The following is a 22,989-nucleotide window of genomic DNA, read 5'->3' as shown; positions in this document are numbered from 1 at the left end:
TTGTTTTTACAGCTTACCAATTGTCCTATTTACTCTGGCCCTATTTACAGCTTTCCTATATAAGATCCAATGAAACAGATTCTTCCACTAGTGTGAGGAACATCAGCAACTAAAAAGAGGGCAAGCTGTAGAATTACCTTGGCTGCCTCTTTTTACACAAATAAATTAACTAAAAATACTACCGAAATCCCATACTTCAGACATTCGTATTTGACCATATAATATTCTCTTTTATAGGTTTTCTTGCCTTTAGAATTCTTACTTATATGCTGGATTTTCTTTTTAGGTTGATTTTCAATTTTAAGAATCAGCCAGAATATAGCTATTGACTTAACATTTACTGATAATTGAGCCTTTTAGACCAAACACTGTATGAACAGTGCATGGACTGAATATGCGGCCTTCTGCCTAAAAATCAGAGGCACTATCCCTGAGCTCTTAAAATCTAAGACTTTATAAGGTGTTGATTTTATCCTGAGAATTAAATAGCCAAGGGTTTATTATTAAAAATATGACTTATCTAAATTAGTAGCTTCATCAATCTAATTTTAAACCTCCAGCTAAAAAAGGGAGGGAGGCTCTCATGGTGACTAAAGAGATACATAATCAGGAAACAATAGGAGAGCTAGGAAATAAAATCCTAGTTCCTAGAACGGGAGCTAAAATTAGCTGATTTAAAAAACTAGCCATATTCATGCACAAAGAAGGTGAATCAAGTTTTGGAGTATGAAACAGCAAAAAGAGGGGACTAGAAAGGAGAGTACTGAAAGAAGGGACCACTAACAGCATACTGAACAAGCAGTCCTCTCAGCATTTGTACAAGTTATTCATTTCAAATCCCATCCTCACCAAGAGACAGATTCAATCTGCTCAGAGATCTCCATCAGCATTGTACAGATGAACAATGACATGAGGATCTCTAATTATGCAAGAAAAGGCAATGTTCTGCTCCTCCATCTCCCTTGATGAATCAAGGCCACTACTGGTGAAGAGAGATGAAATTAATATTAGGGAACTAAAAGTAAAAAATGCCAACACCAAATCCCAAGAGGAATCATACAAACTCCATGGATGTGATACATCTATGGGCTTAGAAATCACAGCATTAGGTGACCTACACAGTGCAACAGTAATCACAGACTACTGCATAATTATTTCCAGACTTCTCCCAGTAACACAGGTGAAAGGCGGCAAAGAACTGGATAAGGGTATTTGGGTTGTCTCTCAATCTTCTTGGAGTAGTAAGCCATCAGAAATATAATAACAATGAAAGCGAAGAGTATGAATAATATAAACACCAATAAAAAATTTCTGGGTTGCAAAGATTCACATTCTGCACAATGAAGAATCTCTTTGGAGCAGAGCTGATCTAGACTTTCTGAGCCAGGCAAGATGTTATTGTCAATTATCTGCCTATAATACATCAGCGAAGGTTTTGCCTCATACTTGTTTATCACATAACGATAGAGGCCATATGAACCGGAGTCTCCTCTGTCACTGAAAGAATAGACAAAATAGCCATGGAGGTTAACATCATCCAAGGTGTAGGCTAAAAAAAAACATGGAGAAAAGAATAGAACAAAAAATTAGTGGTGTATTTATTTTAGCAGCAATCTTACCTGTAGATTATTACACATTTCTTGACTACTGAGTTTGTAACCCACTTAATGTCATGACCAGTACAGAAGAAATGATAGAAACAATATAAATGTAATTTTGTTAAATTCATTTTCAAATGTGAAATTTCCTATGCCTACTTTCAGATCAAAATAAAAATATGAAAATACAATCCCATTCAAACAACTCATCTTATTTGGAACAAACACTGAAAACCATCAGCCTTTCCTATCTATCCTTATTTTATTCTTACTTTATCTTTGCAAAGGAAAAAATAATTTGACAAAACTTTCCTGGCCATTAAAAACAACAGATTAAAAGAGATACTAAATCACAACAACAGAAGATAAAACAATATACAATTTTTAAAATGACATTGTGGTATAAACTTACAGACAGGTAAAAATGTACACAAGAGATTGCAAAGGTAGCAAAAAAAACCCTTAAAGCCTAACAGCATGGATAAAACATACACTTTTAGAGTCAATGGTTTCATACTTTGTTTCCTTGAAAGTAAGCCCTACCCTGAAAATAAGACCTAGCTTGATTTTTTGGGGGGTGGGGGGTGGGGGTGAGCCTAATATAAGCCCTACCCTAAAATAAGCCCTAGTTTTGGGCTGAGGTACATGCCTAAAAATCAAGATAGGGCAGGGGGTGGAGCTTTCCAGGCCTCCCATGAATAAATACCTGCCTTTCCTTGCCAGCCCAATACTTCTGCAGCATCCCCCAGCCTGCATTTTGTAGTCAGAGGCCTTTCTGGACAGCCTCTGTAGCCAAGAACTGGGCAATGGATTCAATCCGTAGCTTGGTTCTCAGCTGCAGAGACCTCTGACTGCAAAATGCTGGCTGGAGCTCCATTCTTAGCTGCAGAATGAAGCTGCTCCTTCAGCTGCAGAGAAAGTGGGCCTTCTGGGCAGGGCTGTCAGTGCCACCGCCACGAGGTGAGTGGAAAACACACCCACCAAAAGTATTACCTGGTGCCTCTTTTGAAGGAGAAAGAAAAAGAAAAAATAAGACTGGGTCTTATTTTCAGGGAAAGACTGCAGCAAAAAAATCTATTTTTTCTCAGACACAAATATTTTCACCCTGCTTTGTATTTGTTAAAACTAAATTTTCAGTAGGCCTTGCTATTCTTTGGTTCTGAAGACCGAAATTTTATTCCAAGCATATGATCCTAGAAATCATGTTTCGTTTAAGGATTTGCAGATGTTTTGTTTGCTACCATGTGCCCTGGAATTCCTTGCCTTCAAGCCACTGTACACCCTTAGTTATATTAACTTTATAATCTGAAACCCCAATGCTAGTATATTTTTCACACACACATTGTTCCAATGCAGCAAAACACATGGTTATTAAAGTATGAATGTTTTTTCCATAAGATCCTTACCTTTTAAGGCTTCGTTAATATAATTCTCCAGGTAATATATCCTTAACTTGTCATGAGACTCATTCTGCTCATCATTGATTCCACTAGATAAAATATAAATTGGGATATTGCCATATTTATGTTTAATCCAATTGAGAAGTTTCCTTAGTCCCCAGGGCACCACTGACATTTGGCTGGGTGATTCCAGCCAAGTTAAATCTTTTACTGTTTGGATATCAAGAAGGTCATCATACTTTTTGGGAATGTCTTTTTCGGAACCGACTAGAGTTGTGGTATAGTGACTCAGAGCAAAGAAATCAAAGGAGCCATATATCAGATTCCTTTCCTCTGCCGAGAAATAAGGTAAATGAAAATTATAAAAACCTTGATGATTTTTTTGGCAAAGCCACTGTCGCATCACTTCTGGATAGTCACCAGACCCAAAGATTGGCTCTGCCAGCCAGCCAATGTCAAATTCCAAAGCTCGCCTGGCTGCTTCCTCATCCTTTTTTGAAAGGGGGCAGGCAGGCTCAACCCAGTCAGCATGTAAGGCAATTGATATTTTACCATTTTGAATCTTTCTGAATTTTTTATCATACAAGTGCCATGCTTTGGCATGAGCTTTCAAGAGATTATGTGCAGCTTTATATGTCAGGTTCTTCGCATTGGGTTCATTCATGGTGATCCAAAATTTGACATGATGTCCAAAGTTTTTAAAACAGAACTGAGCATACTCAACAAAAGCTTCCACAGTATGTTGGCTCTCCCATCCTCCATTGTTGGCCAGTGAAAAAGGGAGCCCTTGATTCTTAGCCCTAGGTTGCCACAAAGCAACTACAGGAGTGATATTAACTCTGATGAGTTCGTTGACAAAACACTGATAGTAAAATAGAAGTGTTTGGTTTATATTTGCCTGATTGCCTAGAGGAAGGATCAAAGACCACTCTAGTGAAAAATGAAAGTGTGTGATATGCATATTTTGAAGTAAAGAAATTTGGAGTCTGACATGAGAAAAATCAACACAGTGAGGCTTGCGTTTCAGAACACCACTTCCATTAATTTTAACAAGATCCTTGGCTTGGTGAACTCCCCATATATAAATATTAGGGTCTAGAAACTGAGATCGTGTTGGATCTATCTAGAAAGAGAGAGAAAGGAATTAAATGTCACAAATAGAAAAAACAACCAATATTATCACAAAGATAACTGAAAATGGTAGATCTTTTTTTGCTAACTTAGGACCAACTCTGAGTCTATTCCTATTTCTACCAACAGATCTACTACCTATTAAAGGGAAAAAAATTTTGTCCATTTGTTTGCTTATCAAATTTCTATACCAGCCATCACACTTATGTGATATGGGCGGTTTACAAATACAAATATGTAGAGTAGTAACAAAAGCTGAAAGATAATAAATTTTGTAGTTGATCTCTTGATGTGTATAGATATTTCCCATGTGAAACAGATAGACATGTGTTACTTACAAAGAGCTTTATCAGAGAATTCCATCAAATTGATATGATCATAAAATGCTTGTATTGAATCAGACAAAACTATCATCTAATAACACTAAATAAAGACTAGAAAATCTCATCTGGTTTCTCAATTGTCTTACCTGAAGAAAGTTTTCTGTGACCCCCCAAACAAAATTACAGGGGAACGTTCCTTTAAAAGGTTGGCTTTCTGGTGTTGAGAGGAAACCGTTGTCTTGAATCAGCTTTTGGTAAAACAAACCTGAAGATTTCATTATCATTTTTTTATCCTGGCTTTGAAAATCAACGTAAAATAAGCCCCGTCGAATGTATTTTCCGGCCCATTCAAAGCCATCCATAAGGGACCAAACTGTATATCCCATCACCGTAACTCCATCATATCTGATAGCTGAAGAATAAACAATAAATACAGAACTAATTTCCCTGTGTATTAAACACTGTACACTTCTGAACAGTTACATCTGTTTTGCAGAAAATACTTTGGCTTAATAGAGCCTTCCAGAAGATTTTGGAGTTGCAGTTCAAAAACAGCTGGAGGATTAAATACGCTAGAATAAAAAAAACAGAATGGAAGCGAATTTGGTGGGCTGGCAGAAACCAACAAAAGAAATATTGAATTCAAAATATGGGCAGGCTTTATCACAATAATATCATTTCAACAATGGCTGGATGATACTAGGAAGATGCTGTAAGTTATTACTATGGAAATGATTCAAGACAGTAGAAACAGAGATGCAGACATGGTTTCCCTACCTTTTTTAAGATAAACTCTTTTCTTGCAATTCCCCTACTATAATATCTAAAGTACACACAAAGTAGTGTGCACATGTATGTCTTGTCTGTTTTATTGTAAGTTTGCAAGATATAGACTGTAATAGTAAACAAGTGTTAATTGGATTTAGAATTATAAACATACCACAATTTAGCAATTATTTACAAAAATAAGAACATTTTATGTAAAATTAATATAACCTGACACCAGGAAAACTCAATTTTCCCCAGGAAAATGATGTAGTTTACCTGTTATTTGAAAATAATAATTAATTTTTCCTCCTGATGCTTTTACCAACACTTTAGTTCATTTTCAAAGAAGTATAAATAGGGATATATATAACTGAAGCACAACTGCATACTGAGTCTTATTGAGTCTTCGCTGACATATTGCAATACAATTTGGAGAGAAACCCCTGAATTTGGTGTGGCAAGAGTTGGTACATGGATGTCTACCAGTGTGTACATTTCAACAACTCTCTGCCTATTTTTTTTAACTGATAAAGTGGCTTGGATGTGCAATAGTTGGATGGAAATACTTGGTTATTAACATTCAAAAAGAATTTATTTAATTGACATAAGAAAAATGCTTCTCTTAAACATTATAAATGGTTTAATATATCATGACCAGAATGCCAAAAGTAACCTTACCTTTTAATGTGTCCATGATGAAATTTTTAAGGTAATACATATAATTGGAGTCATCTGTCTTTATACTTCCAGAAACAAACCAACTATTTTCCACAATGAAGATCTGTGACGGATTATATTCCCTGCTTATCCAGTAAAGTAGCTGCCTCAGGTTCAGGGATTTCTGCTGCTGGAACAGCATGTCTGAATCCACAAAACGAAAACTTAATGTGGCTCCAAAAGAAAGAGCAAAGAAATCAGCTGTCCCTCTGACTAAGTTCTTTTCTGCATCAGTGAATTCTGGTAACGTCAGGGAAAGGTAACGTTTCATACTCTGAGGATAGTCTCCATCAATAAATATAGGCTTAGCAAACCAGCCCAGCACAAAGTCAAGAGATTTCTGACATCTTTTTATATTCTTTTCAGCCATGTTTTGAGGTTTTATCCAGTGAGAACTTAAAGCAATTGATACTTGACCTTTTTGAGCAGCACGAAAATTGTCATTATAAAGATGCCACACCTTGGCATGGGCCTATAGAAAAGAAAGAAATACACTATTGAACCAAAATTTCTGTAGCTGTTAATATTCTTATATTTTATTTATATGGTCCAACGGAATTAACTAGCGACTAAACAACAATTGAGGCCCTGGCAATGTCTAAGTGACCACAGCAAAATGAATAGGGTTCTACGACTTTAAAAGCTGGGTGGGAATTGGAGGAAAATACCAGCCCTATTCTGCTAACATGAACAGAAAAGTTCACCAGGACTCTGAATGTTAGCCTGAAATATTTCATCTCTCTCTACTGAACTGTAACAGGATCAAAGCAAGGCCTCACACCATAGCACCCATTTGAAATGATGTAAGAGCCATCAACAAAATTAAAAATAACAAATCACTTGGCAGCAGTCTGTCTATACCAGGGGTAGGCAACCTAAGCTCTTTTATGACTCATGGACTTCAACACCCAGAATTCCTGAGCCAGCTGGCTCAGGAATTCTGGGACTTGAAGTCCATGAGTCATAAAAGAGCCGAGGTTGCCTACCCCTAGTCTATACACAGAATTTAAACAAAAAAACAGCTATGCAGACAAAAGCTGTAAATGACACCTGAAAACAAACATATCATAATTAAACAATGGCACCTGCAATTAAAGTGTTCCTAACTCAATATCAGAATCAATTACTATGCCCAAATGGCTTTTACTCCAATTCATATTCTTATTTATATTTATATTCTTACTCATACTTTTTCTTCTAACATTTTCTGCACTTTGCATGATGTTATTTATTTACCCCATGAGGGTAAACTGAAGGATAATGTAGAAACCTGAAGTACATTGAGGTACGAGGAAGATTTTTTTATCTCTTTTCCACCCTCCCCCCAATTAATCCAGATTTCTAGCATATACATGTAACCTTAATCCTAAATTATTTATTGAAATATATCACATTTGGCAAGATAAACAGCAGGCACATGGACATCTAATCAAGACCAAAGTAGGAGGCGAAGGAATAAATACTTCTAGTTTCCATACTACTTCTAAACCTATACAGTTGTCCACATCAGTCAAAAATAATAACAAAAAAACATATACATTACATATTTCTTTAATGTACAGAGGGTTCAAAGTAATGTTAAACCATGACATAATTTGTTTATAATATGTGCAGTTTATAAAGCTTTTACAAACCAGCTACTGGTTTATAAATTATGATTTAATATAATTTATGTACCCAAACAGCTGTGACTCCTTCAGCAAACTACTGTTAACAAAAATCATGACTTAGCATGTGAACTAGATATCTTTCTAATCTCTCTTACTATCTATTTACAGCCTTCTTCAAGAAATTAGGAAGTGTAATCAATTTCACTACAAACTCAGTAGTGAGTTTGCATGTGATATTAGCCAGTAAGAAAAAAACTAAGTATACTGTTCAAAGAATGAAATCTAACTAGCTGCCTTTACTTTCCATGAAGTGTTTGAAAAATTAAATGCAAATTGATGTTCTCACAAACTGGATCATGTGGCATGTATGTCTCTCAACTGCAAAGGAAGAATTTATCCATGAGAAAACACAAAAGGATAACTGATGTCTATTGACCTGATGAAGGAAGTTCAGAATTTAATAATAATGACAATTTATACCTCATCCCACCAATAACAGAACATGCTAAATTTTTCACAAACCACAGCACTATTATTTATAGGTTGTATATATAGGTTCATTATACTTGCATTGTATGAAAAGTTATGTATTTTGGATTTGTCATCACAAAACTTTAATATAATTGAAAGGCCAGCAGTCAAATAAGAGTAAAAGCTTCTTAGCCTTTAACAAAATGGTTCTCATATTTAAATAGGGTTTGGATAAATGTTCTTCTCCTATTCCAAAGAGCCATATACGTGTCCAAAAATAGCGATTTAAATATTCCTACTATACCCTGCGATCAGTATCAGCAATTTTCCTTTTTTGTTATTATTATTATTTTGGTATAATTTTTATTGAAGAAATTTTTAACAAGATAAAAACAATATAAATATTAGAAAAGAAACAAAGAAAAGAAAGTGAATAAGAAATAGAAAAGAAAAAGAGGAAGGCAGGCAGGCAAGAAGGAAGGAAGAATTATAAAGAAGTAGGTCCTAATCTTTTTGACGGTAGATGTGCCGTATATACTTGAGTATAAGCCGACTCGAGTATAAGCCGAGACCCCCAATTTCACCCCCAAAAACTGGAAAAAGTTATTGACTCGAGTATAAGCCGATCCGCCGTTCTGCAAGCCTCTGCCGCCAGCAGAGGCTCGATCCGCCATTTTGCAAGCCTGAATACACAGGAATACCCTGTGTGGCCGCGGCTCTCGGGGAAGCCCTGGCTGTCCGCTTAATCGCTCCACGCTGCCATTCGGGGCCCGCACGTTCCCCGGGCAAATCGCGGCGCCCAGCAGGCGAGGAAACACGCCCGCTCCAGTCGCCCCCCCTTCCCTCAGGAGACGCGAAGCAAGTGACCGCCCGGAGCTTACCGAGGACTTGCGTGCGGCCGAGGCTTCGGTGCTTCCAGGATCGCGCGCACCTCCCCAAACCTCCCCAAACGTCGGCAGGTCTCCGGACCTCCGCGCCCTGCCTGCCTGCTTCTTTCCGCTGCGGAAAGAAGCAGGCAGGCAGGGCGCGGAGGAACGGAGACCTGCCGAAGTTTGGGGAGGTTTGGGCGCCTCCCCAAACCTCCCCAAACGTCGGCAGGTCTCCGTTCCTCCGCGCAGACCTGCCGACGTTTGGGGAGGTTTGGGCGCCTCCCCAAACCTCCCCAGGTCTCCGTTCCTCCGCGCAGACCTGCCGACGTTTGGGGAGGTTTGGGCACCTCCCCAAACGTCGGCAGGTCTCCGTTCCTCCTGCCGACGTTTGGGGAGGTTTGGGCGCCTCCCCAAACCTCCCCAGGTCTCCGTTCCTCCGCGCAGACCTGCCGACGTTTGGGGAGGTTTGGGCGCCTCCCCAAACCTCCCCAAACGTCGGCAGGTCTCCGTTCTTCCTGCCGACGTTTGGGGAGGTTTGGGCGCCTCCCCAAACCTCCCCAGGTCTCCGTTCCTCCGCGCAGACCTGCCGACGTTTGGGGAGGTTTGGGCACCTCCCCAAACGTCGGCAGGTCTCCGTTCCTCCTGCCGACGTTTGGGGAGGTTTGGGCGCCTCCCCAAACCTCCCCAGGTCTGCGTTCCTCCGCGCAGACCTGCCGACGTTTGGGGAGGTTTGGGCGCCTCCCCAAACCTCCCCAGGTCTCCGTTCCTCCGCGCAGACCTGCCGACATTTGGGGAGGTTTGGGCGCCTCCCCAAACCTCCCCAAACGTCGGCAGGTCTCCGTTCCTCCTGCCGACGTTTGGGGAGGTTTGGGCGCCTCCCCAAACCTCCCCAGGTCTCCGTTCCTCCGCACAGACCTGCCGACGTTTGGGGAGGTTTGGGCGCCTCCCCAAACCTCCCCAGGTCTCCGTTTCTCCGCGCAGACCTGCCGACGTTTGGGGAGGTTTGGGCGCCTCCCCAAACCTCCCCAAACGTCGGCAGGTCTCCGTTCCTCCTGCCGACGTTTGGGGAGGTTTGGGCGCCTCCCCAAACGTCGGCAGGTCTCCATTCCTCCGCGCAGACCTGCCGACGTTTGGGGAGGTTTGGGCGCCTCCCCAAACCTCCCCAAACGTCGGCAGGTCTCCGTTCTTCCTGCCGACGTTTGGGGAGGTTTGGGCACCTCCCCAAACCTCCCCAGGTCTCCGTTCCTCCGCGCAGACCTGCCGACGTTTGGGGAGGTTTGGGGAGGCGCCCAAACCTCCCCAAACGTCGGCAGGAGGAACGGAGACCTGCCGACGTTTGGGGAGGTTTGGGGAGGCGCCCAAACCTCCCCAAACGTCGGCAGGAGGAACGGAGACCTGCCGACGTTTGGGGAGGTTTGGGGAGGTGCGCGCGCACCTCCCCAAACCTCCCCAAACTTCGGCAGGTCTCGGACGGCGGTGGCTTGGGAGAGGTGCGCGCGATCCCGGAAGCACCAAAGCCTCGGCCGCGCACAAGTCCTCGGTAAGTTTTTTTGTTGACTGGAGTATAAGCCGAAGTGGAATTTTTCAGCCCAAAAAGTGGGTTGAAAAATTAGGCTTATACTCAAGTATATACGGTAAATGCATTAAATGTTACCCTCTCTCTCCAAGGTGATATCACAATTTCACTCTTTTCATAAGCTACCCTTTCCAATCCTCAAACCCATAAATCAGAAGTTCATTTTTCTTTTTCTTTTTTCAGCAAAAAGAGAAAATAAGTAGTTTCCAGTCACCGATAAATGTAATTATTGTATTGACCTATCTCTAATAAAAAGTATCAGCAAATTTTATTATCATGTGGGAAAGTTATAACAACTAATATAGTAGATTAAGAAAAAATGGCACAATTTACTGAAAACAAAGTAGAAAATACTATGAATATACAAAATAACTGAGAGAGTGGGGAAGGAAAAAACTTACCAGAGAGGCAAGTTGAAAAACTGACATTCAGGATGTATATGCAGGAGAAGACCAGGCTGAGCTGGAAGGTAGGGTTAAATATGTCATCAGTTTTTAATTGCCACAAGAGACCTTTCTCTAGAGCCAATTTAGCTTTGATCCTTAATTGACTAGATTCTTGTGTATAGGTAGCAATAATAAACTCTTCTGTGCTTTGACCTCAACAAATTCTCCTGGTTATTTACATCTGACAGTCATGTGATAGACAAAATGATGTAATACACTATCTCATCCCTGCCTTCGGACTGTTCCTTATTGCCATTCACATATCGGCCCCAAAGGATTCAGAGTTCCCTGGGTACTGGCCACAGTGAGAGGGTGGCCTGAACTTACATCTGCTGCCCCTAGAGGTGAGAGCTCTAGGGGACATGCTGTACCCAGGATGGATGTTTCGGACTATTCCCCCCTGGTATAGGCTCTCCAACTGTCGTGAGAGGGCGGTGGTTGGCCTGTCCTGGGGTGGCACCCAGCTGAGTGGCAGTGGCTGGGTGGAGGCTCGGGACATCTATTTGCTCTCTGTTTGGTTCCTCCTTAAATCAACTGACTATGGACTGCCTATATCTGGACTGCTCTTATGCCTTGTTTTAGGTACTCCTCTACGGACTTGCTCGCCCTCAGGGGTGCTCCCCCTTCCTGGAGGCGGCCCGCCTTTCCAGCCGAGTACAATCTCGAGGAAGGTCCCATTTATTGGGATCCTGAGAGATGGCCGGGCACGGTTATGGGCCTCCGACGTAAACCTAATAGGAGGTCCTTGATTTGTTTTTTGTCAAAAATTTTTTGGGGGTTAGGGAGGAGGGAGGGTTCTTTTCTTGGTTGTTTGGACGAGGGGGGCAGTCCAACTACCTCTGTTCAGGCTAGTGCTGAGGCTGATCGCGGAGGGAAGGAGCGGGGGTCGGCTGCTTCTGGGGCTCCAGGGCCAGTCGTGGGATTATCCATTCCCACGACGATAGGGAATGGCAGCAGGTGTAGGAACAGAGGGCCGTATCGGTCTCAGGGAAGGCCTCTCCGCTGCTTACAAGCGGTGAGGCACTCCGACCCTCTGGTTCCGCCCCGAGGTCCCGGGAGTGAGGATGTGCAGCCTCCTGAGCTCCGGCTGGTGTATTTGAATGCCAGGTCGGTCGTTAACAAGGCCCCTCTCGTCCGAGACTTGGTCGAGGGTGAGCAGGCTGACCTGGCTTGCATTACGGAAACCTGGTTGGGCCCAGAGGGCGGTGTTCCTCTGGTTGATCTTTGCCCACCAGGTTTCCGGGTGCTGCACCGGCCTCGGGCTCAGGGTAGGGGTGGGGGAGTGGCTGTTGTTATGAGGGAGACCTTGAGTCCGCGGGAGGCCACCGTTCCCCAGATAGTCGGGTGTGAGTCTCTCTTTTTGAGATGCGGCCCTGGTGCGCAGTTGGGCTTGCTGCTGGTGTACCTTTCGCCTAGTCACGCAGCAGCAGCCCTGCCTGAGCTGCTCGATGTCCTCTCTGGGCTGGTGGTTGAGTTCCCGAAACTTATAGTTTTGGGGGACTTCAACCTACCATCGCTGGGAGGATCATCTGAGTTGGCTCGGGAGTTCATGGCTTCCATGACGGCCATGGACCTGACGCAAGTAATTTCGGGACCGACTCATGAAGGAGGCCACACCCTTGACCTTGTTTTCTTGTCTGGACGGTGGTTAGATGATCTTGGTGGGGGCTCTCCAATTATTATGCCCCTGTCATGGACCGATCATCATCTCCTGCGGCTGGTCTTCCGTTTTGCCACCCCCCGCCGTGGGTGTCTGGAACGACTCAAATGGTACCGCCCCAGACGCTTAATGGATCCCCAGAGGTTCCAGGCGGCGCTGGGGTCCCCACCTGCCTCCCTTGCTCACAGCTCGGCCGAGGCCTTAGTGGAAGCCTGGGAAAGGACGGCCACTGAGGCCCTTGACCGAGTTGTACCCTTGCGGCCCCTGACCCGGTGCAGATCCCGTCAAGCTCCATGGTTCTCTGCGGAGCTCCGGGAGATGAAGCGTCGGAGACGGGGCCTAGAGAGCGGTTGGAGGTCCAGCCGATCCGAACCCGACCGATTGCGACTAAGAGCCTATATTAGGTCTTATCTCGCTGCAATTAGGGAGGCGAGGTCTAACCACTTCGCCACCCTTATTGCGTCCGCAGATAATCGCCCGGCTGCCCTGTTTAGGGTGACTCGCTCCCTCCTAAATCAGGAGGTGAGGGAGGATCCCTTGCAGGGCCGTGCCGAGGAGTTTAACCAACATCTGTCGGACAAAATCGCTCGGATTCGGACCGGTCTGGACTCTGACTGGGCAGAGTCTGACGATCAGGACACGGGTGGTCTTGTCGATATCACCTGGGAGGAGTTTGATTCTGTGACTCCGGAGGAAGTGGACAGGATCATGGGGAGGCTGAGCACCACCACATGTTTATTGGACCCGTGCCCTTCCTGGCTGGTCTATGCAGCCCGGGAGAGGACACGCAGCTGGTTCCAGGCAGTTATATCGGCTTCTTTGAGTGAGGGTATCTTCCCCGCCGTCTTGAAGGAGGCGGTGGTGAGGCCTCTCCTCAAGAAGCCTGCCCTGGACCCGGCTGTATTGAACAACTTTCGTCCTGTCTCCAACCTTCGCTTTCTTGCGAAGGTTGTTGAGAGTGTGGTGGCGCATCAGCTCCCTCTGGTCCTGGATGAAGCGGATTATCTAGACCCGTACCAATCGGGTTTCAGGCCCGGGCACAGCACGGAGACGGCATTGGTCGCGCTGGTGAATGATCTCTGGAGGGCTCGGGACAGGGGGCATTCCTCTGTTCTAGTCCTATTAGACCTCTCGGCGGCTTTCGATACCATCGACCATGGTATCTTGCTGCGGCGTCTCAGGGGATTGGGAGTGGGAGGCACAGTTTTACAGTGGTTCTCCTCCTATCTCTTGGGACGTTCGCAGTCGGTGTTGGCAGGGGGGCAGAGGTCGACCGCGAGGTCTCTCATTTGTGGAGTTCCTCAGGGGTCGGTCCTCTCGCCTCTCCTGTTCAACATCTACATGAAGCCGCTGGGTGAGATCATTCGTGGCTTTGGAGTTGGGTATCATCAGTACGCTGATGATACCCAACTTTTCTTTTCGACCCCAAACCACCCCAGTGATGCCCTCAACGTGATGTCCCGTTGCCTGGAGGCGGTTCGGGTCTGGATGGGGAGGAACAGACTCCAACTCAACCCCGACAAGACTGAGTGGCTTTGCATACCTTCATCCCGGGTTTATTCGGACATTCCACCTCTGGCTATGGGGGGTGAACTATTACCCCCCGTAGATAGGGCTCGCAACTTGGGGGTCCTCCTAGATTCACGGCTCACCTTGGAAGACCATATAGGAGCTGTGACTAGGGGGGCCTTCGCGCAGGTTCGCCTGGTGCGTCAGTTGCGGCCCTATCTTAGCCGGGATGATCTATGCACGGTCACTCATGCGCTCGTGTCCTCTCGTCTGGACTACTGCAACGCTCTCTACATGGGGCTGCCCTTGAGGACCACCCGGAGGCTCCAACTGGTACAGAATGCAGCCGCGAGAGTGGTGTTGGGAGTCTCCCGATACTCCCACGTTACACCTCTGCTCCGTGAGCTGCATTGGTTGCCAGTTGTCTTCCGGGTGAGATTCAAGGTACTGGTAACGGTGTTTAAAGCACTCCATGGCATGGGGCCGGAGTACCTCAGGGAACATCTGCTGCCGGCATCAAGCTCCCTGCGCCCTGTGCGTTCCCACAGAGAGGGCCTCCTCAGGGTGCCACCGATCAGAGAATGTCGATTGGTGGCCCCCAGGGGGAGATCCTTCTCTGTGGGCGCTCCGGAGCTGTGGAATCAGCTACCGGTAGAGCTCCGGATGGCGCCCGATCTTCGCTCCTTTCGTCGCGATCTCAAGACATTTCTGTTTGTACAAGCTGGCCTAGCCTGATGGGGATTGCTGGGGTTGTTTTATCTTTGGTCTTTTAATTTTTCTTGGGGTTTTTAGAACTGTATTTCTATTGTTTTTAACTAGGGCAATTGTTTAATCTTTTTTAATGTTTGTATTTGCTATTTTATTCTGCCCTGTGAACCGCCCTGAGTCCTCAGGGAGAAGGGCGGTATATAAATGTTATTAAATTAGTAAATTAAATTAGTAAAAAAAATAAGAGACACAAGAAGGAACTCTTGTAGCAAGACCTTCATATTTCAAAAATCAAAAAAATAAAAGATAATTCCCGTATTCTTAACAACTCTTGTCTTAAAGGCAGTGGGAATCAAAGATATGTTCAACAGGAACATACAGTATATTATGTTCCTATTGGACATAAAAAGGGACATAAACAGAAAAACAGAATGATCAAGGCTAGACTGGGAAATCAAAAATGCACCCTGGATGAAGGCAATGTTAAAACAGTTGCCTCATAAATATATCCTTGAGATCAATGGGAGGTGAATCTACTCAAAGAGACTTTATTGTTGAACTTCTCTTTCTCTTCCCAAAGCATTCTAGTGTATGCCTCTTAGGAGATTCCTCATAATTCTGCCAGATTTAAGGAATACGCAAAAGGAGGTGGAATCTGTTGCACTGAGTTCTGTTCTATTGGTGTGAGAACCCAACTAAATATACAGGTAGTCTTCATTTAATGACAGGTCCCTTAGCGACCATTCAAAATTATGACAGACCTGCCAAAAGTTATGTATGACCGGTTCCAGAGTTTTAATAGCTGTACACACATCCTGTAGTCACCTAACTGGATTTTGGGCACTAGGCAACTGACTGACCTTTATGGGTGGTTGCAATGTTCCACAGTCACATTATCTCAATTTACAACTTTTTTGGTTGGTTTCTTCTAAAATACACCCATAAGAATACATGGATTTGTTTAATGACTGAGGCATTCATTTACTGAGTATGGTATTCACTTAACAATTGCCACAAAAAAGTCATAAAATTGAGTCCAGTCATACAGGGGCCATGACTTACAATCACCATGACTTATGATAGAAGTTCCCAGATCCATTATAGTCATAAGTCGAGGACTACACTAAGTATGGAAAACATAACTAGTATGTTAGGAATTGTTCCTTGTATGAACCTATTTTTATGTCTTCTTGAACAGAGTACATCTTATTGGTGCCTGCTCATTTTTGCTATTTTTACTTTTGCTTGATGATTTTCAGCAACTGCCCAGGAATTTGCTAGACATCATACATTAATCTTCCTTTGTACCCACATTCATTTTGAGATAAGCTTGCCTGCCTTATAAAGAGCCAGGCTATGAGTTTAGTGCAGAACTTTTCAACCTTTTCACCCACTGTACCACTTTTAGGATATGGCAACATCCGAGTATCACCAGTCACCTAGCAAGATGTCAAAAACTTGATGACCACCAAAAAAAAGGAAAAAAGTGATGAAGTACAGCTAGTCCTCGACTTACAAGTTTGCTTAGTGACTGTTCGAAGTTACAATGCCACTGAAAAAAGTGTCCCCCAAGCCACAGCCGAGCAAGACACCTGCCTGCCCACCCAGCAGCGCTCTTCTTCCTATCTGAGGTTTTCATTGTTGTGAGCATTTCTGTTGGTTTTTATTCCCCCCGTCTGCTAGGTGGTTGCAGCAGGTTTTGGTCACTTCATATGACCCTGGAACACTGTGACCGTACATTCCAACTGATCGGCGCTTCTTCTGGGCTCAGCAGAAGCACCAGGATCAGCACCAAGCTCCAGCTGAAGCCTGGTGCTGATCCTGGCGCTTCCACTGAGCCCTGACAGCCCCAAAGAAGCGCCGATCCTTGTGCTTCCGCTGAGCCCTGACAGTCCTGCAGCTCCAGCCATCTCTCACTCAGGCTTGTGCAGTGCTGCCACCGTTTCAGCTCATTCCCCTCCCCCGCTACCACTTTTCTAGGATGGTCGCGTATCACCTGCCAGGTGCCAAAGTACCACAGGTGGTACCCGTACCACTGGTTGAAAAACCCTGGTTTAGTGTAACCAGTTCTTACTGACAGGCATTTGTATCAGAATTTTAAGCAAAAGTTTTTTACCTGTTATCTGGTTTTTTTTAACTAAAGCTGTTACGTTGGTTGAAACATTTTTTGTGCAAAATCTATACTTGAACTCTTCCTTATGTTCACTCCTTAAATCTGAACAACTTTGCACAGGATTGTGCCTCATTTTTTCCAAGGGTTCATCCTGACATTGATCTTTGATAATTAAAGCTTTTAACCTCAAAAGTTTCTCAACTGACAAATATTGCTATTAATATATTTATGTGAAGAACTTGTCACTATTCAGTGCACAAGACAAGATGTGGCATTGTTTAACTCAGTTTCATTTCACTGATTTCATTGGGCACATTAATCAAGCCTTATGGTTGAAAAGCTACATGAAACAGAAGATGAGTAAGTAATCTAATCTCTGATGCAATAAACAAATTCTAACCCATGTACATATAGGAGAATTCACAAGAATTATGTGGCCCCAAATTATACAGAATGCCAAGGCCTTGCAAATAAAATTGATGAAGTGATAACAAAAAGTGAAGGTGTTGGATTTACTGAAATAATTCCTTTTTTTAGAAATAAAATAAGTTATCTCTGTGCCTGATCAATTTAATAGTGTATTAATATTGTGAACATTGCATGCACCTATCTTTGCCACAGCATCCCCATTCCTAAACTCATTAAACCAAAGATAGGACCTTTTTAGGTAGTTGTAGGTAAGCCATTAAAATTAAATACTGTAATGACTTTTAATGTTAAATATATTAGCTCCACTTACTTTTTTTAAAAAAAATATAGTACTGCGGTTACAAAAAAAGTGGGTATGTTCAAGCCATGTTTTATGTAAAGCATTCCCTCAAACCTTTCTAGAAGAAATGACAAAAAATTGATTGTTGTTCCATCATATTCTTTTTTAAAAAATATAGCTTTTAAAATAAAACCTGTATCTACTGTAACATTATATAAACATATAGATTAGAAGGTTGCAAACAGTAGTGATCAACAATACTAACTAGCTAAATTAAGATGTTGTACTAAGATAAAAACATAAAAGCAAAATCAGATATAATTACTGAATGGTTGGAGATTGAGAACATTAGTTGCTAATGGGATAAATTTCATTCAACACAGTGGAATCTATTTGGGCTATATTTACAATGAAACATATCTCTTAAGCAAGCCAGCTACTGTCACTAAACTCAAGCATTTTCCCCTAGTAAGTTACAGTATGTGCTGAAAACATTTTTTGTCTGATGCTTTCTTTTTTAAAATTCAACTCTCTGATCTTTGTTTCAGGAATCCAGGAATGTCAAATGAGTTCATGGGAACCCAAAGGTACAGATAACTGTTTCCTGACCTCTGCAAGTTTAAGAAGCTGGGAGTTGAAGATCTTGCATCTTAAACCTGCCAAGATTAAGAAATACTGGTGTAGAGAATGTGAGCAATAACGCTTTTTGTAGCTGTTACATAGCTACTTGCTGATAAGTGTGTGAAGAGTACCAATAAAATCTTATTAGATTACTGCAGGATAACTTGCAACCTATTTTCACTACCAAGTGAGTTAAATGCCAGGAAAGTGTCTCATTTCTATTCATATTAGCCAGGCATTTATTCCAGGTAAAGCAAGGTTTTCAATATCCGCGTCTCTTCCTATTATGTTATATATCTGTTCATTCCCATTTGAAGTATTCTGTCAAATGGCAATTTATTCAAGTGCTCATTTATTGCAAATCTTAGCATTTGAGTTTAAATCTACAGCTGGGGCAACTTGTGAAATGTTGCCATAGTCTACAAACATTAAACTACAATAATGTAATGTGTAATCTGCCTCAAGACTGTTTATTTGCTGCCAAGGTCTAACAGTTTAACTCTATATTAGCTAGGAGTAAAACCCCACCAAAGCACACTGGAAATTGCTTCTGCGTACAATGGTACAGGAATGGAATATTAACTGGAACAGTCCTGCTCTAAGATAAAAGATCAATCTCCCTCAACTCGGTGCCCTCCATAACTGTTGGACTTCAACTCCTCACAACTCTCAGCCAACCTGAGTAACAAGTGGGTACTGGATGAAAATATAGGAGTCCGAATATTTTTCAAGGCAACCATCAATTCTCCTGGATACAAGTCAAGCATCTGGCCGGCTACTTCGGACAAGCGCCTCAATGAAACAATGTTTAGCAAAGAACAGCAATTAGGCCAGGGGTCGGCAACCTCGGCTCTTTTATGACTCGTGGACTTCAACTCCCAGAATTCCTGAGCCAGCATAGCTGGCTCAGGAATTCTGGGAGTTGAAGTCCACGAGTCATAAAAGAGCCGAGGTTGCCGACCCCTGAATTAGGCCCACAGAAGCTGAGGATCCTCTCTCTGTCCTCCATCCTTACCTTCAAGAGGTTGTGCGCCACTTTGTAGCCCACCTCCCGCCCGCCTCGCACACCCGGGGCCAGCCTCCCCGTGCCGTAGCCATGCCACGCCACGAGATAAGGACTGTCCATGGTGAGCCAGTAGCGCACGTGGCGGCCAAAGTGCTGGAAACAGAACTGGGCGTAGTCCAAGAAAAGCTCGATGAGAACCGGGTTCTCCCAGCCGCCGTAAAGGTCCTGCAGGGCCTGAGGCAGGTCCCAGTGGTAGAGGGTGACCACGGGCTCGATGCCACGCTGCCGCAGGCCGGAGAGCAGGCGCGCGTAGTAGCGCAAGCCGGCAAAATTGGCGGGCGCCGTGCCGTTCGGTAAGAGGCGCGCCCAGGCTAGCGAGAAGCGGTAGTGGGAGACGGCCAAGGCGCTCAGGCCGTCCAGGTCGCGCTCGACGTGGTCGTAGCTGCTGCTGGCCGTGTCCCCGGAGGGTCGCTCGGCGAGGTTTCGAAAAGACGCCGCGTGACGGTGCGCAAAAGTGTCCAGCACCGAAGGCCCTTTACCGTCCCGGTTCCAGGCGCCTTCCGCCTGATACGCCGAGCTCCCGGCCCCCCAAAGGAAGCCCCGAGGGAACGTGTCGTAGAGAAAGAGCGCGTCCTCCGGGAAAGGCAGGTGGGCGAAGCGAGACCAAGTGGTCGCTCCCTGGCCTGGCTTTCCAGCTAGCGGGCGGAAGAGAAAGATTCCCAGGACGAGGAACGGCAGCCCCGACGTCGCGGCGGGAATCATGCCGCTGACGGGGAGACGTCCAGGAGCAGATGCGGGTGAGGAGAGACGGTGCCTGCCGGCCGCCTTCTCTCCCGCCACCGCCGCCCCCCCCCCTTCCCCCGGCAATTCCTTGCTTTGCCCTGCCCGCGGAACTATTAATAATTACCTGGGACCGCGCCGGGAGGGGGGGGCTTCCTCCTCCTCCATGGAAAAAAGGAGCAGGGAGGTTAACCAAGTTGTTCCACATCAGCTGAGGGGAGAGGGAACGAAGAAGGAGAGGGAGGAGATAGGGAAGCCACGATTCCTGCCCTCCGCACCAGGGGTGAGGATTGCTCGGACGGCGCCCGGGGAGAAAGGAAGTCCTCGGGCGGTAAATTGACAGCTGGTCGCCATCCACGTTCCAACGCAAGCCCACTCCCACAAAGCTTGAGTCAAGGGAGGGAGATGAATCGTTTGCTTTTATTTTATTTTTATTTTATTTTAATTCCATTTATATCCCGCCCTTCTCCGAAGACTCAGGGCGGCTTACAAGCTTAGCAGTAGCCTTCATTCTATGTATATGCCTGCTTATTAGGGCTTTCACACACACACCCCCAAGCGGCATTATTAAGTTATTATTATTAAGTTTCCTCTGAAACTTCTTTTTTCCCCCAGTTGAACGTCGGATTCTGCCGATGATTCTCTGGTACAGTTTAGCTGCTGCTGCTGCTTGCTTTGCTTAACGGAGAAAAAAAGAATAACACCCGAAGTACCGTTTCTGTCCAATTTGTAGGATCTCTTTCAGACGTGAGTTCAAACTGGGAGAAACATTACTCTGTCTTTATATTTAATATCAGTTTCCCATTGCCCTTTAAAGTCACACTTTGTTGATCACTTTGTTCAATTCATAACTTGTTTGAAAGTAGTAGAACAGCTGATCTGATTAACATAGAGAGACCACTCACTCCAACCCAAGCAGACTGAGACATTACTCAAGGTCAAGATAAAAAGAAGGTCTATAGATAGTTAAAGTGATTCGTAAAATCTAACACATCTTAGTTTTATTAAACTAGCCTATGGGCTTTTGTTAAACTAACCTAAAGGTCAGTTTTCTTACAATTGTGCAAGAAGAAGCAAAACGGCATTCTGTTGTATTTTGGTCCTGTATCAGGCTTCTTTGTCTCTCTCAGAGCAGATCTTAATACTGAGTATTTTATTCATGCACTGTTCAAGTACTCTATTATAATGAAGATACTGCATTTGCATATTTTGTGTGCTTCCTAAAAAGTAAGGCCTGGGGGAAGGCTACAATGTAACCCAAATGCCACTGTGTAGTTAAAGGAAGCCATGGAAAAATAATTTCTTTCTAATCTTTCCCTCCAAATTAGTATTTTGAGTAGCTATACTTCCAAGATGTATCATTGGACTGACAAAGAACAGCCTCACTGAATTAAGTATTAAATTGTTCTCTTGAATGCAATCAGTAATTGACATCAATTATAATGGTTGAACAAGAACAGCCTCCTTAGATTCTAGTCCTTGCAAATATTTTATTTAATATATATGTTTTTGATCCAAAGGTTACATTTTTAAAAAGAAGGCATAGACCTGGCAAATTAATTTCTTAAAGCTAGGCCTGTCTGTCCTGATAGAATTGCTGTTAAGTTGCTTAGTCATCAATGCTACTAGAAAAGATAGAACTATTCTCTGATGCCATCAGGACTTGTTTATTAAATAAGCAATCAGGCATAAAATACACAGTTCCAGGGACAAGAAGTCAGTTCCAAAACATTTGTGCAGTCTAACATTCAAGTAATGCATAAACTGTATTATGTGAGCTGGGGGGGGGTGTTAAACAGAGAATTAACAAGAAAGTAAAATGAAGTTCAAATCCTGGCCAATGATATCCACATTCCCCCTACAAAGATACTTCTCGATTCCATTGCTACTCTCTACAGCAAGGGGGGCAATCTGTGGGGTGTATACAAGGCATCCAGGTTCTATGGAATTTAAGAATGGAAACTATTAGGAGGAAGCTTTTGGGAGATTAGGTGCTTCTAACCTCCCAGAAGCCTATTCCTATTATTCCCGTTCTCAAGCCTAGGACCCCTATAAACAATGAAAAACATTATGTGCTAGACTGACATTCTCTTTACTTCATAAAATCAGGAAATTACAAGTAACTTCTCTTAGAAGGATATTCTCCTTCACTTCTTGCTCAGGCTTGAACTGGAGTTGGCAGTTAGCGCTGAAGGTATTAAAATGCCAATCCATGGAGGGCTTTGTAAATCAAAACTTTGGATTGTGCCTGGTAACCAGGACCCATAATATTAGCATAATATTGGATTTGTAACCAATGAAACTTTCTGAGTGGTCTTTAAAGGGAGTTCCTCATGGAGAGCATTGCAAAAATCTAATCATGTGGTGACAAAGGTCACTGTAGACAGGTGCTCCCACTTCTGTAAGAGCTGCAACTGGTTTACCAGCTGAAGGTGGACAAAGGCTCTCCTGAGTATGGCCTCTGCTTGTCCATCTAGTAGTAGTCATGAATCCAAGAAGACTCCAGAAAACCTGCTCCCTGAGAAGCAGTACTATTTCTTTGAGAAATAACATTGAAGCTATCAGAAAATTGGAATGTGCAAACAAACTCAATCTTCATAGGATTTGATTTCATCCTGTTTTATACAAGCCAGAACCCACAGTCCAAGACCTAGGGGAGATTTTGATAGGCCTGAGACAAGACTCCAAAAGTCTTTCTGAAACGGTGAAGTTTTTAAAAAGGTAGCCAAAGTTGAATATCCTCAGGATGCTCATGTACACCCCAAACTGCTAAATAACTTTTCCCCCATTGCTTCATATAAGGATCCCAAGAAGCAGAATGCTGGGCCAATGTCTTCCTCATTCTATTCATTGCCACTTCCTTCCACAAAAGTAGAAGCAGAACCACTATAACCCAGTGCATCTGATTCCCAGCTGCTGAGGTACTCCAGGAAGATATTATAGTTAATGACGTCAAAAGCAGAGAAGTTCCCTG

The 22,989-nt window shown here is 43.8% G+C and overlaps 1 protein-coding gene across 1 annotated transcript; it reads right to left on the bottom strand.

Annotated features, from left to right (window-relative positions):
* Positions 1-1,151: 1,151 nt before the first annotated feature.
* Positions 1,152-19,997, bottom strand: KL (klotho; the record flags this gene model as incomplete). Its single annotated transcript, XM_083362433.1, has 5 exons — positions 1,152-1,549; positions 3,005-4,121; positions 4,599-4,864; positions 5,899-6,409; positions 19,245-19,997. The coding sequence occupies 5 exons, from the start codon at positions 19,995-19,997 to the stop codon at positions 1,152-1,154; spliced, it is 3,045 nt and encodes a 1,014-aa protein (XP_083218559.1).
* Between the last annotated feature and the right edge of the window lie 2,992 nt (positions 19,998-22,989).

Source organism: Vipera ursinii (genome assembly GCF_947247035.1).
Source record: "Vipera ursinii genome assembly, chromosome: 4".
NCBI lineage: Eukaryota > Metazoa > Chordata > Lepidosauria > Squamata > Viperidae > Vipera > Vipera ursinii.
Note: the sequence above shows the minus strand (reverse complement) of the source record. Positions and strands in the feature narration are given on the sequence as shown.